Source organism: Ranitomeya variabilis, chromosome 3 (assembly GCF_051348905.1).
Source record: "Ranitomeya variabilis isolate aRanVar5 chromosome 3, aRanVar5.hap1, whole genome shotgun sequence".
NCBI lineage: Eukaryota > Metazoa > Chordata > Amphibia > Anura > Dendrobatidae > Ranitomeya > Ranitomeya variabilis.
In genome coordinates this window covers 635,060,621-635,077,506 of record NC_135234.1, presented here as the reverse complement: position 1 = coordinate 635,077,506, position 16,886 = coordinate 635,060,621, and the positions used below count along the sequence as shown (strand labels likewise).

At 45.7% G+C, this 16,886-nt stretch overlaps 1 protein-coding gene across 1 annotated transcript in view; it reads left to right on the top strand.

Annotated features, from left to right (window-relative positions):
* Positions 1–247: 247 nt before the first annotated feature.
* ESYT1 (extended synaptotagmin 1) overlaps positions 248–16,886 on the top strand; it is a 139,692-nt gene continuing 123,053 nt past the window's right edge. The window contains exon 1 of the mRNA XM_077297549.1: positions 248–867. Within this exon, the coding sequence (XP_077153664.1) occupies positions 586–867 (282 nt within the window). The 5' untranslated portion in view covers positions 248–585. The remainder of the gene's footprint in view (positions 868–16,886) is intronic.

Genomic DNA, 16,886 nt, shown 5'->3' with positions numbered 1-16,886 from the left:
AAACAGCGACGCTGCAGCGATCGGCATCGTTGTCGCTATCGCTGCAGCGTCGCTTAATGTGACGGTACCTTAAGCCAAAACCAGGAGTGGGTGATAAATGCAGAAGTGGTGCATATGTTTCTATTATACTTTCCCTCTGATTGCTCCACTCCTGGTTTTGGCTTATAAATACTGAGGTAAAATACTGACCAAATACCGATGGTGTGAACTTTGCGTTCTTAAAAGCCCATTTATTCTGTGCCAACAAGACAGCGGCCACATTAGTCAGCACAGGGCAGCTGCAGGATCCATATGGGCCACTCGGTGTGGCGGCCTCGGCTGCGGAGCTCCGCACTGGGCCGCACGTCTCAGCCTTCGCTGTGTCTGGATCCATCCGGAAGACCGGCGGCCACCTAGTGTCCTGCAGACAGACCGCCTCCCTGCCTCCGCCGCTACAGCCGGGATCCTGGCTCCGCCCTGCATATTCACGTGACGAGAAACCACGCCCCTGACAGCGCTGCGTGTAACGGGGATGTGGTAGGCTGCAGTGAGGGGCCCCGCGGACTGTCTGTCCGGACTCCGCACGCTACACATAGGCAGCTCATCATGTCCGATGCCCAGCACGTCCCTTCCCCGGCCCCGGGCTCCGAGCTGGTGTCGGTCCTGTGGTCTGTGGGGCGGCAGCTGCTGCTATTACTGCCCGTGTACCTGTGCGGGTACCTGGGGCTGAGTGTGCTGTTCGTCCTCCTGGGGCTGGCGGTGTACATGTACTGGAGGACTGCGCGGAGCAACAAATGGAAGAGCTTCCAGCTAGCGAGCGAGAGCCTGGAGAAAGAGGAGCAGATCACCGCCCGCAGCGCCTTCAGGAGCAACGAGCTGCCGTCCTGGGTGAGTGCTGCCAGTGTGCCCGGGGCTGCCAGTGTGTTCTGTGCTGCCAGTGTGCCCGGGGCTGCCAGTGTGTTCTGTGCTGCCAGTGTGCCCGGGGCTGCCAGTGTGTTCTGTGCTGCCAGTGTGCCCGGGGCTGCCAGTGTGTTCTGTGCTGCCAGTGTGCCCGGGGCTGCCAGTGTGTTCTGTGCTGCCAGTGTGTTCTGTGCTGCCAGTGTGCCCGGGGCTGCCAGTGTGCCCGGGGCTGCCAGTGTGCCCGGGGCTGGGGCTGCCAGTGTGTTCTGTGCTGCCAGTGTGCCCGGGGCTGCCAGTGTGTTCTGTGCTGCCAGTGTGTTCTGTGCTGCCAGTGTGTTCTGTGCTGCCAGTGTGCCCGGGGCTGCCAGTGTGCCCGGGGCTGCCAGTGTGCCCGGGGCTGGGGCTGCCAGTGTGTTCTGTGCTGCCAGTGTGCCCGGGGCTGCCAGTGTGCCCGGGGCTGCCAGTGTGCCCGGGGCTGGTGCTGCCAGTGTGCCCGGGGCTGTGGCTGCCAGTGTGCCCGGGGCTGCGGCTGCCAGTGTGCCCGGGGCTGCCAGTGTGCCCGGGGCTGGGGCTGCCAGTGTGCCCGGGGCTGGGGCTGCCAGTGTGTCCGGGGCTGGTGTTGCCAGTGTGCCCGGTGCTGCCAGTGTGTCCGGGGCTGGTGCTGCCAGGGTGCCCGGTGCTGCCAGGGTGCCCAGTGCTGCCACTGGTGCCCGTCCTGACCCTAGAAGATGCCAGTCTGCTCGTCCGGAGGGACCTGGTGGCCTCAGTAGTTGCGGTGATGAATCTCCGCTGTGCTGCAGCCTCACTGCCCCTGGGGTCGGCGGATGGTATGTGAAGGCTGCCCCTCTCCAGCACAGTGGGCTTTCGGGGCACATGTGGCTGGCAGATGTATATGGGGCATATAGTGGATGACATTGTGTTATTATAGATCCAGTGCTCTGTCTCCCACATGGCAAAGAATGGCACAGACAGCTAGGGGAGGGGGCATCTGACGGCCCCTTCTGAAACTAGGATGGTCCTTGACCGTTTTCTGACCCCCTTCAGCTCAGAAGTTCCACCATGGGTCAGGGACAGATGCTCCTCCTTGTGAAGCTTCGGGAGGTCATTCTTTCTCCTCACCATTGTGGGGTGCCAGTCTGCCAGTTACAGGGTTATCCCATATGGATGTGATCGGGGTACAGAATTCTGGGAGTGGGCTCCGTCTTGCACCTCCGCTAATCTCGGCTTCGTTCATGGCCTATGGGACTGGCAGACAAGTAAAGCGCTCGTCTGTTCCTGCCGGGATTTATCTCCCATCCTGAAGTCATTATTCTGCTTTGCTTATGGCACCATTAATTCCACAGCGCAGTACAGATTATCGAGATTCCCCATCAGTATATGTCTCTAAGGAAACCCGAGAACCCGAGAAGGATTACAGGACTTCAGCGCTGCAGAGCAGCTGTGCTAACCACTGAGCCACCATGCTGACCACAGTTATCGAACAATGTATAAACAAAAAGGAAGTCTGTATGCCCAGTATATAAGAAAGATACAAATCTCTATAAAGAAATATACATACATTTCATAAAAAAATATTTCTAGGGGTAAATACAAGTGCAAAAATGACTGCAACCAAGGGGAGTACATCCTATTCATCCAAAATATTCCATACGTGTTTGTAATTAGCCACCAATAATGTGTAATCAGTATGAGTGCAGTTATAAGACGACCGATCACCGCATATACTCTAAAAAGGGAAGACTAGGTCAGAAAGCCTCAGTAAAGTAAATGAGTGTCAGTACTGGAATTAAGGCCCCGTCTCACTAAGCGATTTACCAACGATCACGACCAGCGATATGACCTGGCCGTGATCGTTGGTAAGTCGCTGTGTGGTCGCTGGGGAGCTGTCACACAGACCGCTCTCCCCAGCGACCAACGATTAGGGGAACGACTTCGGCATCGTTGAAACTGTCTTCAACGATGCCGAAGTCCCCCTGCAGCACCCGGGTAACCAGGGTAAACATCGGGTTACTAAGCGCAGGGCCGCGCTTAGTAACCCGATGTTTACCCTGGTTACCAAAAAAAACAAACAGTACATACTCGCCTTCTGATGTCCGTCAGGTCCCTTGCCGTCTGCTTCCTGCTCTGACTGAGCCGCCGTACAGTGAGAGCAGAGCGCAGCGGTGACGTCACTGCTGTGCTCTCACTTTACGGCGGCAGTCAGAGCAGGAAGCAGACGGCAAGGGACCTGACGGACATCAGAAGGCGAGTATGTACTGTTTGTTTTTTTTTACATTTACGCTGGTAACCAGGGTAAACATCGGGTTACTAAGCGCGGCCCTGCGCTTAGTAACCCGATGTTTACCCTGGTTACCAGTGAAGACATCGCTGGATCGGTGTCACACACACCGATTCAGCGATGTCAGCGGGGCCTCAACGACCAAAAAAAGGTCCAGGCCATTCCGACACGACCAGCGATCTCGCAGCAGGGGCCTGATCGCTGGTACGTGTCACACATAGCGAGATCGCTATGGAGGTCGCTGTTGCGTCACAAAACTTGTGACTCAGCAGCGATCTCGCTAGCGATCTCGCTATGTGAGACGGGGCCTTTAGTCTTGAGAGTAAAGAGTACAATCACAGCGGAGATCTCCTGTCAGACAACTGCACACATGATGAAGTGTAGATCAAACCGAGATAGTCTTCCAGCATATAGTATCAAGCTGGTGCTTACAGCGCATGCAGGGCAAATATCTACGTATGCTGCAAGTTAGACTATGTATTGGTGAAAAACCACCTTCTAGTAATATGTTCTAAGTAGATTAGCAGCATAACGGCATAACAGATGGCCTGAGTGAGGCACTGATAGCAGACAGATTATATTTAAAAGGTTTATATTAAATAAATGTACACAACCTTAAGGTGCAGCAATGATGCCGACGGGCATTTCGTGTTCATTTCTTCCTGGGGGTCTTTTAGAACGCGAAACGCGTGTCGGGGACCATTGCTGCACCTTAAGGTTGTGCACATTTACTTTATTCATTCATTTATTTTGCAGTCATGCTCTGCTTTCAATATGTGTGGATTTCCAATGCTGTGGTGCTGCTAAGCTATTTGATATGCTGCTAAATTCTATTAAAGATATTATGATTATAAGGTTCCTTTCCTAAACCCAGCCTGCAGCAGGTAGAAGTTTCTGCACCTTATGCAATTAAAGCACTTTGTGATCACTTTCTGCATGACTGTCTATTTAATATAAAACTTTTAAATATAATCTATCAGTGCCTCCCTCAGGCCATATGTTATAGAATAGAATGTACTCCCCTTGGTTGCAGTAGTTTTTGCATTTGTATTTACCCCTAGAAATATTTTTTAAAGGGAATCTGTCACCTCATTTTTCGTATATAAGCTGTAGCCACCGCCATTAGGAACTCATCTAGAGCATTCTGTAATGCTGTAGATAAGCCCGATGTAACCTGAAAGATAAGAAAAACAAGTCAGATTATACTCCCCCAGGTGTGGTCCCGGTGTGGTCTGGGTCCGATGGGCGTCGCAGGTCCGGTTCCAGCACCTCCCATCTTCAGACAGTGTCGTCATCCTCCTTGCTTCTGTCGCGGCTCCTGCGCAGGTGTAATTCTCTGCCCTGTTGAGGATGGCGTAAAGTACTGCAGGTCCTGGGCTTCTCTGACGTTTCCCGGAGCCTGCGCACTGCTGTACTTTGCTCTGCCCTCAACAGGACAGATAAAGTACGCATGCGTCGGAGCTGCGGCGTGAAAACAAGAAGAGGACGTCATCGTAAGAAGATGGGAAGCCCCGGACCGCGACGCCCATCGTACCGGGACCACCCCTGGGTGAGTATAATCTAACCTCTTTTTCTCATCTTTCAGGATACATCGGGGGCTTATGTACAGCATTCCAGAATGCAGTAGATAAGCCTCTGATGCCAGTGAGCTTAGCTCACCTTCGATTTTGGGGGTGACAGGTTCCCTTTAAAGAGAACCTGTCATGTGAAAAAACACTATTAACGTGCAGATATAGGGATGAACTGTGAGTTATTGGGGCTATTTAGTTTGGAAAAATGAAGACTAACGGGTGATCTTATTTTAATGTATAAATATATGAGGGGACAGTACAAAGACCTTTCTGATGATCTTTTTAATCATAGACCTGAGACACGGACAAGGGGGCATCCTCTACGTCTGGAGGAAAGAAGGTTTAAGCATAATAGCAGACGCGGATTCTTTACTGTAAGAGCAGTGAGACTATGGAACTCTCTGCCGTATGATGTTGTAATGAGTGATTCATTACTTAAATTTAAGAGGGGACTGGATACCTTTCTGGAAAAGTATAATGTTACAGGGTATATACACTAGATTCCTTGATAGGGCGTTGATCCAGGGAACTAGTCTGATTGCCATATGTGGAGTCGGGAAGGAATTTTTTTCCCCAAGGTGGAGCTTACTCTTTGCCGCATGGTTTTTTTTTGCCTTCCTCTGGATCAACATGTTAGTGCATGTTAGGTTAGGCTATGGGTTGAACTAGATGGACTTAAAGTCTTCCTTCAACCTTAATAACTATGTAACTATTCTGACCTCTGCAGGGAGGAAATTAACCTTATTCCCTCCGGCAACATTCGTGTCTCAATCATGGGGTGGCGCTGGTGTGGCTTCAGTCACTGCTCTGTGTATAGAGTGGCGGCTGTAACCGCACCCTCGGCACTGACTGACAGCCGGCACTAATACTGATTTTCTGTCAGTCTGGGCCGAGGGGGCGTGGCTAAAGCCGCCACTCTGCACAAAGCAGTGGCTCAACCTATGTTGGCACCAGCCCTACAGCGCTTACCGAATAAGCTGCAGAGGGAACCCGGTTCCTGGATCGCGCCGGCTGATCGCCGCTGAGGCCATGTGACTGGCGCTACACATGCATAGAGGTGGGGCTTATTCGGTAAGCGCTATAGTTAGCTGAATAAGCAGGGACCCGAGCTCCACTCTAATCAGTTACACAGTAAACAATATATCAACTTGTAACAAATCTTCAATAACAGGAGAAAAGAAAGTTACAAATGCTTTGTCATCATTTCCCCTTTTCTGTAATCGTATGGCACGTTGCACAATGGAGTCCTGTGATAGCGGAGGAATGCGGAGTGCTTTCTGGCACCACAGAAGGTTGCTCTATTAACGTTCTCAATCTTGCCTTGTGACGACCTGGAACCCCTTCTTACTCTCACATGCCCTATTATTTTGTTTCAGCGCACATTTTTTATACAGCGTAATCTTAGTCCCAAACTACAGAGTTTTCAAATGTGACAATTGCAGCAACTGCAGCATCTGAGCTAACCCTGATAAATAATACGGTATATCCATCTAATTTCCTTTGCTATGCTGATGGTTGGTTTCCAGAGGTCTAAATAGTCAGAGCCTTACTTGGAACCTCCTTTGGGGATGTGTAAGGACCAAGCAAGCAAAAGCCTTCACGTTCTCCGTAGACATGGCAAGTAGAATTCAGGCTGAGTTCACACGTGCATTGTAGGCTGCAGCTCAGGTTTTGTCATGTCTTCTGGAAATGCTACCAGAAAAGTCATGCTGAATACTGCTCTTTTTAATTTATTTGTTTTAAATGACTGACACCTTGATGGAAAGCCCTGGACCCCACTTCAGGTCAGTTTGGCTCTGATGGTGGCAGTGCAGATTTGCCCCCAATCTCTGTGTTTGAAATATACACTAGATTTCAGACAGCTGTGCTGATGTCACGTGGCTGGAGGACATTTTTTCAAAAGATGACTGCCAGTATACCATTCTACCTCTCCGCCCTGATAATTTGGGGAAACTGCTCTACACAGGCACTAAGGAAATTTGTTGTGGTTTGTTTTTAATTTATAACTATAGCAAAACCACAAAACACTTGGGCCCCTATTCATCAAGATCAACGTCCAGGCCAAAGAGGAAAAAATAGGTGCACTCCATGATGCAGTAGCACAATCCTTTCTTTATTCAATACAAGTAGTACATGGATGCAGGGGAGCAGGTGCAGCGGAGGACGACGGCCGTTTCGCATCGATCAGATTCTTCAACAGGTCCAGGTTAAGATCATTGACGGTCTTCATGTTGGAGTCAGATGTTCCTGATTCAGTTAGAGCTACATTTGTGGCAGCAAGTGATATGAACTTCACCAAAAATTATACTCCACACGACATGGGGCATCCAAGCTCATTTTAGTGGGGCTGGGTGAAACTGGCATGAAAACTGCAGGTAAAAAAGATACTTGCTTACAGGTAATTTGATTTTCCCAAGCCATGACCGCTCCATACAAAGAGAGAGCATCCACCTCCAGGAATAGGAAACCTACACAATAAAAATGCGGCACCTCTCCGTACGCCTCAGTGTGTTTACAGAGCATAAGACATAGCCGCATGGCTAAAGACACCAACATACATTATTACAACTAAAATGCTAAAATGCGAGCTTCTTTCCTTACCCCATTTATTTATTTTCTTATAAACACACATTATATGCATATTTCTGGTGGTGGAATATATATATATATATATATATATATATATATATATATATATATATATATATATATATATATATATATATATATATATATATATATATATATATATATATACACATACATACATACATACATACACACACACACACACACACACACACACACACACACACACACACACACACACACACACACACACATATATATATATATATATATATATATATATATATATATATATATATATATATGAATTTACGACAGTGGTGTTATGTATATAGGAATTTACGACAGTGGTGTCATGGTTCGGGAAAATCAAATTACTAGTGAGTAATTATCACATTTTCCCATTACCCTGACTGCACCGTAGGAGAGATTAAAATAGAAGAAACCCCTAGGCAGAGACCAAAACTGAAATATCTTTTTCCCAAAGGAGAGTTCAGAGTGCCTCAGATCCAACTCGTAGTGCTTAAAGAAGATAGAGGGGAATGACCAGACTGCAGCTCTGCAGATTTGATTAAAGGGGATGTCCATTACTAGGACAACCCCTTCTTGATCAAAATATTTGGCCCCAATAAAATAAAGCTTATACTCCCTTTCTGTGCCGACGTCGTTCTCGCGCCTTCGGACAAATCAAACATGAAGAGGAGATCTGGGCTGCAGCTGATTTCGGACTTCCTCTTCCTGCTCAGTTCGACAGGAGGCAGGGACAGCGACGCAAGTGCTGATTGGGCGTCGGCATCATGTGTCACAACAGCGCGGGAGCCCCGGGAGAGTTATTGCCAACATCATGGGAACAGCACTGGCACGGGAGGTGAGTCTAAGCTTTATTATTTTTTGGGGGCCAAGCGATGGGGATGAGAAGTTGTCCAAGTAGTGGACAACTTCTTTAATAGAAGCATTAGCCCTTTGCACCCAGGAGGTAGCCATGGACCTTGTAGAGTAAGCTTTTAATATTCTAATGATGATCTTTGCCCAAGTAAGCCAAGGCTATGGCCATTATATCCCACCTAGCTATGGAGGACTTATACCCCCTACCTTTATTGGGGCCCTGAAATAAGACTTCCACCAGGGCCCTGTGACTTCAAAGTATCTAAGGAGGTAAATCCTGTCATCTAAAGAATGAAAAACTAGCTCACTCTGAGATTTTGGATTGTCACAAAAGGGAGGACTATTTCCTGAGATCTATTAAATCTGGAGACTACCATTGTCAGATAAGTTGTTAGGGTTTAATATTACCCTGTGCCCCAGGATAGTTGTGAAGGGTGGGTTAATGAAAATAGCCTGTAATTCACTGAGGTTAGGGCCACTACTGAGGCCGTTTCTAAAGTGAGGACCCTAATAGTAGTATACAAAATAGGCTTGAAGGTGTCTCGTGTAAGGGCATTCAGAATTGGATTCAGATCCCAGGGAGCTATTCTAGGGCCACTTACCGGCATAGAGAAAAAGTAAGCCTTGATGAACCATTTCTCCCACAAGTGGTCAGAGATCTTTTGATCAAACAGAACCCCCAGTGTAGAGATCTGAACTTTTTGCGTACTAGTGGAAAGGTTGCCTTTCTGTAGAAACTCAAACACTTCCGTAAGGGGGTGTCTTTTGTTGTGTTGACATATTTTGCCCTGAGAATTTCAGAAACTTATTCCACACTTTTTCCTACTTAGAAGCGTGGAAAGTAAGTCTTGCGAAAATCTCTTGACCGATCAATCCCCTTTCAAGTTCCGAGTAGTCAGATGTAAGTTGTGAACCTGAAGGTGTACAACTGGAACAGAAGACTGGGAACGTCTGGTAGCATCCAGGGGTCTGAGACGGACATAATTCTCAGTCAAGTAAACCAAGCTCTTCTGGGCCAAAAGGCAGCAATTAGTATGACTCTGGCTCCTTCCTCACGTATTTTCTTCAATACAGCTGGGATTAGAGGGAAAGGTGGAAAGGATTGAGCTAGTCAAAAATCCCACTTGTGTAGAAGGGCATACACCCAACTTGGTATTTTCCTTTAATTATATATGGCGCCTTTTCTGACACTGCTTTTGTGAAAAAGGATAGGTATTGGTACTTTAGATGAAGTGGGTCTCCACCGCTACTCAGATATTTCTGATGGCCTGGGTGCATCAAAATGGGGAGGGGGCTATTCCAATTGGAGGCAGCACTCCCCACCAAGTACTTTAATCATCGGTCATGCTTTCCAAACGCTGAAGCGGCCGACCAACTGTGTGCATGCGCTTCCATGCCCGAAAGCGCTGTTACCTCCTGCAGAGCACGCACACCTCAGTGTCCTGTGTCACATCTGGCCTCGACTACAGAACCTAGCAGCTTCTCTGCCGGGAGCAGAGCGGCATCCTCTCCCTATTCCAGCAGCCACATGCAAAGACAGGGAGGGCAGCAGTCACTTGAGTCGATAGGGCTAAGGAATCAATGGTGGCCGCTCACCCTGGGAAATGCCTCCTGCAATTCCTGAAAAAAAATCCTCAGGTGCATCCATCTTCACAGGAACAGGAAACCACACTGAAGTGTACGTAGAAGTACCACCTTTTTATTCTGTAGGTTTCCTGTTCTGGAGGCGGATACACTATCTCTGTACAATGCTGTCAGGGTGAAGGGGAAAAAAATTGCACAACCCAGTGTTGCACAAAAAGGTTCAATGCGATTTATACCAGAATTCTGCCATAATCTCTTTGATGAATCCGCCATAGTTTAGGTACAAACACCATTGTAATTATCCTGTAATTGCCAGCAGGCTCATGGGGCTAGGTAAATGGGTGATTTTCTGATGTCTGGCTCCCCTTCCGTGACCTTGTATAGCTTGTCAACTAATTCTGACGATCTTCAATAAGAAACCGTACTGCTATTAAATGGGTTCTAACTTTACAGTCAGTAATGTTTATAATGTGTGGAAGTTCTGACTTTTAGTACTAAGCATGGAGGAATCTGAGGAAACCATCCTGACCTTGTCCTGTGAGGGCTGGAGGACATTGAGATCTCATTTTAGACCTCCCTTATATTCTGTGCATCTCCAGAGGCCGAGCTTTGCTGTAATCCGTCTTGTCTGAGAATTTTCGTTGGGGCTGTAAAACCTTTCTCACATGGACATTTATGGACTCCTGTTTCTGCTGGCAGTTTTTCAGATTTTTCCCCCATCTTCTGAGTCACATTCCTGTCATACATGAAGAGCTGAGGGAAAGCAAACAAAAGTGCCCGCTCCTCCATTACCGGCCCTCACATTCAGTGGAAAGACTTATTCCAGTCCTCTGTGTGCCTCTCTATAGACACGAGCACGACTCGCTGTTATCACTAACTGTAGTCACATCCTTCATCGGTGCTAATATTAGAAGCGCTTCAATATACACATTTGTGTCGTAGCTATACATTTGTGAATTAAGCATGCAGTTATAATCGGTCAGTAATGCAGCATATGTGGCCACATTCTCCGGAGGCTTCCAGGAATAGCACTTTGATCATTATACGTAAATAATTTTTCATAATACCATTTTCCTTGCCATAAGTTTTCTGTCAGTAACCATGACCCGGAAAATCTATAAAGAACCTGTCACTTTATTTACTTCAAATTAACTAGACCTATATGGAGAAAATATAAAGAAATTCCTATTTATGGCAACTCCTAAAGATGGAATAAAAACAAAACAAATGAATTTTATGAGAATATAACTTAGTTCTTGTATGCTGGGTGTCCTGATTCTCTGCTAGTCAGTCCGGTCCCGTGTTCTGACAACTGCCACTACTCTTCTTGGCACGTGACCAAAACAGTGTGTGATGGGGGCTGGCTGACTGCGCATTTCAGTAGCCAAGCTAGCCCTCTGCTGTTAATCCGGTGTGAAAAAAGGAGTGGGCTGGACGAGCCGCATAAAAAAGGTGACCGACCAGCTCTCTTTTTAAATGAAAACAAAAGAAGTGTCACTGGTTTAATTTTAAAGACTTTTCACAGAATTTTTCATGTTGAGCTGGACATGCGATGCAATGTTGACTTCAGAGTTAAATAAAATAGTTTTTATTTTTCTGTATAATTTCACCTCTCCTAGAGCAGATTTCTCAGGGTGTGAGATGCACGATCTCCTGGTCTAAACTCCTGCATGATTAGAAAGCACAGATGACTATTCAAATAAGGTCTCTGAGGGGGAGTGGCAGCACACCTGAGTCTAGCTGTGTCACATTACAAACCCTTCTATCAGCTCTCCTCCTCTTCTAGTACTAGCATCTCTGCTATATCTCCACTCCCCCACACTGCCTGTCCAGAGATGTGTCAGTAATGTCACTTATGTCTGTTGTGCTCAGGCAAGTTATACTGGCTCTGCAGTGAGATCAGAGTAGGGTCTCTTTATATCTCACATAGTAGTACCCCATAACATAACTGCTACTATGGGAGATGTTATAGCAGCCTGCTGTCATTGCAGAGTGAGTCAAAGTCGAGCACAGCCGACCCAAGTGTGACTACATCTCACCCACTGAAAAACCTGCTCTGAGCTATGGTGGTGCGGAGGCGTGTTCTTCTCTCCAACAGTTACTGCCTGCTTATGATTGGTCAGTGCCATACAGGGGGAAGAAGTACACGCCTCTAGTAAAAACTGTCTGATAACACTCACTTGAATATAGCAACAGAAAAATGACCCCTTTAAATATTAGTAAACCTTTATTAGATTCCATTAAAACGCTTAAATAATACTATATATAGAGAGAGGAATAAGAGGATCCCATCAACATAAGATAAGCCCTATTATTCCCTAATAATGCACTTAAAGGATAGACAAGTCAAAATGGCAATACATTCTTAGGCAATTGTTGTTTATTTTTAAAGCACCATTGATGTAAAATACAAATATAAATTACAATTAACAAAATAACATTGGCAGACTGGGAACAACATAGAGTATATACCCATAGAATATACCTCCATAATATAAAAAGTACATGTTTATTATTTACATATCATGTCATCGCCTCAGTGCGTTTTCCCCGTCAGAGATAAGGTTCATTAGTAGGTAAGTCTTCATACCCATGTAGGACGATGCATAGAGACTCCAGATGGCTCCGCCAGAACTAATCATGCGATAGTTGTATTGGGCTAGTGCAAGGCATTCTGTCCCAATCTCTTCTATAGTGGTGTGTGCAGTCTGTACACATTTTAAGAGTGAGAATGTAAAACGTAGAATTGTCTTCACGGCCCATTTTGGGATAAAATGACCCCTGCACTATTTGTTGTGCAGTTTTCCATGGAATCTTTCTCCTGCCTCATCCGTATGTGTTTTATAACAATGCTGCTTTGTTTCTTTTAACCAAACTCATATATTCACATCTTTGCTTTTTCTTTTTCTGACAACATCTGATACTAAAATCCTTTTTTTTTATGGACTAGTTATTTTAGATTCAATATTCAGATTATATTCACCATATAATTTTTTCATATGATCATCTGTGTAATCTAAATGTTTCCTTCCGAATATGTGCTTTGAGACGATTATAAGAAAAGCGCAACACAAATGTTTGCTGAATATTTGAGCTCCTCTGGTCGGGTCCTCACAAGGGATGGAATAACAGGGCGTATTAGTGGATTTACCCAAGGGGCACCACAGCGGATTACAGAAGTAGATGCATAGATGCGATTTTTCCCATTTCATCCACATTGGCGATTGTGCCGATCATAGACACTCTGTAACGTCCAGCTAATGCCGTAATTGGCATATAAATGGTACTGTGAAAAATATTTACTGTAATTAAATATTGAGAACTCCTAAAAATCCTCTTTTGGTAAATAAGTGTTAAATTACTCTTATAGTTTCCCTGTGTGCTTTCCCAATGTATCCCTTGTGAATGCAATGTCTCACTCCCAAAGGAACTTCATCCTTGTCGGATATTTCTATTATTTTAATACAAATCAATTTTTATCCAAACTTGTTTGTGTTTTGTGTATATCCTGAATAACTGGTTTACGTTCTCGTGCCCTACAGTTACATTCACATTCCTCAAAGTGATTAGATTGCACTTTGCAGTATTGTGGGGTTGGAAGCATTTCGGCTCATTGTACATCATGTTTGCTACAAGGAATACAGTACTACCCAAGTAGTATTATAACCTTAAAGAATAAGATCAAAAAGCTCTCCATACAATGCCCGGGCATCTTCCAGGCTTCATTTGAGCCTTCTTCCCATTGACTTGTACTGTAAAGTATAGAGCGTTTTCTGAGCGTATAATACCTGAGGAGTTGTCAGCTCACTTTTTACTGTTTGGCGTATTTGGAAAACTGAAGCAGTTAAAAGCTGGTCACAAGACTGAGCATATGAGCAAGTCGTTTTTACATAGAAATACATCTGTCCATTCTTTTGATTCTTTTCTGGGCACTTTTGAGATGGAACCACCTTAAAAAGTGTGCACATAGCCTTAACTGACACCGGCACTTGAGTTGTTGTGCTGTAAAAACGTGACAATGTGAACTTAAACTGTGTGTGGAATAGTATTTTATTTTACAGGTTACTTGAATACTTAATACTAATCCCAGTATAATGTTTCTATCCTGTGCCTGTTGTGTTTCGCCTGTATGTGCCCCTCTGTGCATCACATGGCAGTCCTACTCTTAGGCTTTGTGCCCACGTTGCACAATCTAAGCAGAATTTTCCTCATCAAAACCAGACTCCTTTGCCAGAAAATTCGCTCGCGGTTTTCTAGCGTTTTTTTCTCTTTTTTTTTTTTTTTTTGCATTTTTCATGCATCCCTATACAATTCCAATTCTATAGTGGCGAAATCACCGCGATTCCACAAAATTAATGAACATGCTGAGTTTTTTTCCAAGATGCGTTTCCGCTGTGGAAAAAAACACTGCATGAGCACAACAATTGCAGAATGCCATTAAAAATAATGGTATGCGTTTTGTAAGCGTCTTTTAAGTGTTTCCCCAGCGGAAAAAACTTGGCAAAAACGCCTAAAAATGCAAAGTGGGCACATAGCCTAACACTGCTAAAACTACATATGCGAGCAGCAGTTGTTTCTTCTCGGAGCTTTCGGACCCCTTTCTCTCTCTCGTGTTTATTACAGAATAGCACCACCTCTGATGTTTTCATCAAGCTAAACACAGTGAATAATTCACTTTATGCTTCTACACATTCTATGATCCTGTATAGTACTATGCCTTTTTTTGTATCTGCTTCCATCTACAGCAGTATAGCTGCCTATGTGATTATATATAACTAGATGGTGGCCCGATTTTAACGCATCGGGTATTCTAGAATATGTATAGTAGTATATAGCACAGCCCACGTAGTATATAGCACAGCCCACGTAGTATATAGCACAGCCCACGTAGTATATAACACAGCCCACGCAGTATGTTGCCCAGCCACGCAGTATATAGCACAGCCCACGCAGTATATAACACAGGCCACGCAGTATATAACACAGGCCACGCAGTATATAACACAGGCCACGCAGTATATAACACAGGCCACGCAGTATATAACACAGGCCACGCAGTATATAACACAGGCCACGCAGTATATAGCAATGTGGGCACCATATCCCTGTTAAAAAATGAATTAAAATAAAAAATAGTTATATACTCACCTTCCGTCGGCCCCCGGACCCAGGCCAGGCGTTTAGCGATGCTCCTCGTGACACTCCAGTCCCAAGAATGCATTGCGGCAATAACACGTGATGATGTAGCGGTCTCGCGAGACTGCGACGTCATCATCTCGCGAGACCACTACGTGATCTCGAGTCATTGCCGCAATGCATTCTTGGGACCGGAGCATCGCGAGTAGCGGGAAAAGCGCCGGAAGGTGGGAATGTAATGATTTTTAATTTTTTTTAATTTTTTTAGTATTTTTAACATTAGATCTTTTTACTATTGATGCTGCATAGGCAGCATCAATAGTAAAAAAGCTGTTCACACAGGGTTAATAACAGCGTTAACGGACTGCGTTATGCCGCGGTGTAACGCACTCAGTGTAACGGACTGCTAAAACCTTATGTGGCCGCTGACTGGAGGGGGCACTGACTGGAGGGGAGTAGGGAGGGGCCAATTCGCGGCCGGACTGTGCCTGTCGCTATGCCAATCAGCGACCCGGGATTTCCACGATAGACAGACGGAAATTTGAAACAGACGGAAGTACCCCTTAGGCAATTATACAGTATATATAGTTAGCTGGTTTACAGCATAGCTCGACACTCATGCACTTCTCCACAATGAGCTTGTCATTACTAGACAGTACAAAGTGGTTTGTTAATCTGCTGCTGAGAGATCATTGGTCTGAAACTGCAAATGCTGCTCTGTTTATGCATATAGCAGATGATTATCTTCTGTCATAAGGTACCTTCACACGAAACAACATCGCTAGCGATCCGTGACGTTGCAGCGTCCTGGCTAGCGATATCGTTTCGTTTGACACGCAGCAGCGATCAGGATCCTGCTGTGATGTCGCTGGTCGCTGTATAAAGTCCAGAACTTTATTTGGTCGTCCGATCGCTGTGTATCGTTGTGTTTGAAAGCAAAAGCAACGATACCAGCGATATTTTACACTGGTAACCAGGGTAAACATCGGGTTACCAAGCGCAGGGCCGCGCTTAGTAACCCGATGTTTACCCTGGTTACCAGCGTAAAAGTAAAAAAAACAAACAGTACATGCTCACCTGCGCGTCCCCCAGCGTCTGCTTCCTGACACTGACTGAGCTCCGGCCCTAACAGCACAGCGGTGACGTCACCGCTGTGCTTTCACTTTCACTTTAGGGCCGGAGCTCAGTCAGTGTCAGGAAGCAGAGGCTGGGGGACGCGAAGGTGAGCATGTACTGTTTGTTTTTTTTACTTTTACGCTGGTAACCAGGGTAAACATCGGGTTACTAAGCGCGGCCCTGCGCTTAGCAACCCGATGTTTACCCTGGTTACCCGGGGACCTCGGCATCGTTGGTCGCTGGAGAGCGGTCTGTGTGACAGCTCTCCAGCGATCAAACAGCGACGCTGCAGCGATCGGCATCGTTGTCGCTATCGCTGCAGCGTCGCTTCGTGTGAAGGTACCTATACAGTCATGGCCAAAAGTATTCACACCTCTGCAATTCTGTCAGATTATACTCAGTTTCTTCCTGAAAATGATTGCAAACACAAATTCTTTGGTATTATTATCTTCATTAAATTTGTCTTAAATGAAAAAAACACAAAAAGAATTGTTCTAAAGCCAAATTGGATATAATTCCACACCAAACATAAAAAAGGGGGTGGACAAAAGTATTGGCACTGTTCGAAAAATCATGTGATGCTTCTCTAATTTGCGTAATCAACAGCACCTGTAACTTACCTGTGGCACCTAACAGGTGTTGGCAATAACTAAATCACACTTGCAGCCAGTTGACATGGATTAAAGTTGACTCAACCTCTGTCCTGTGTCCTTGTGTGTACCACATTGAGCATGGAGAAAAGAAAGAAGACCAAAGAACTGTCTGAGGACATGAGAAACCAAATTGTGAGGAAGCATGAGCAATCTCAAGGCTACAAGTCCATCTCCAAAGACCTGAATGTTCCTGTG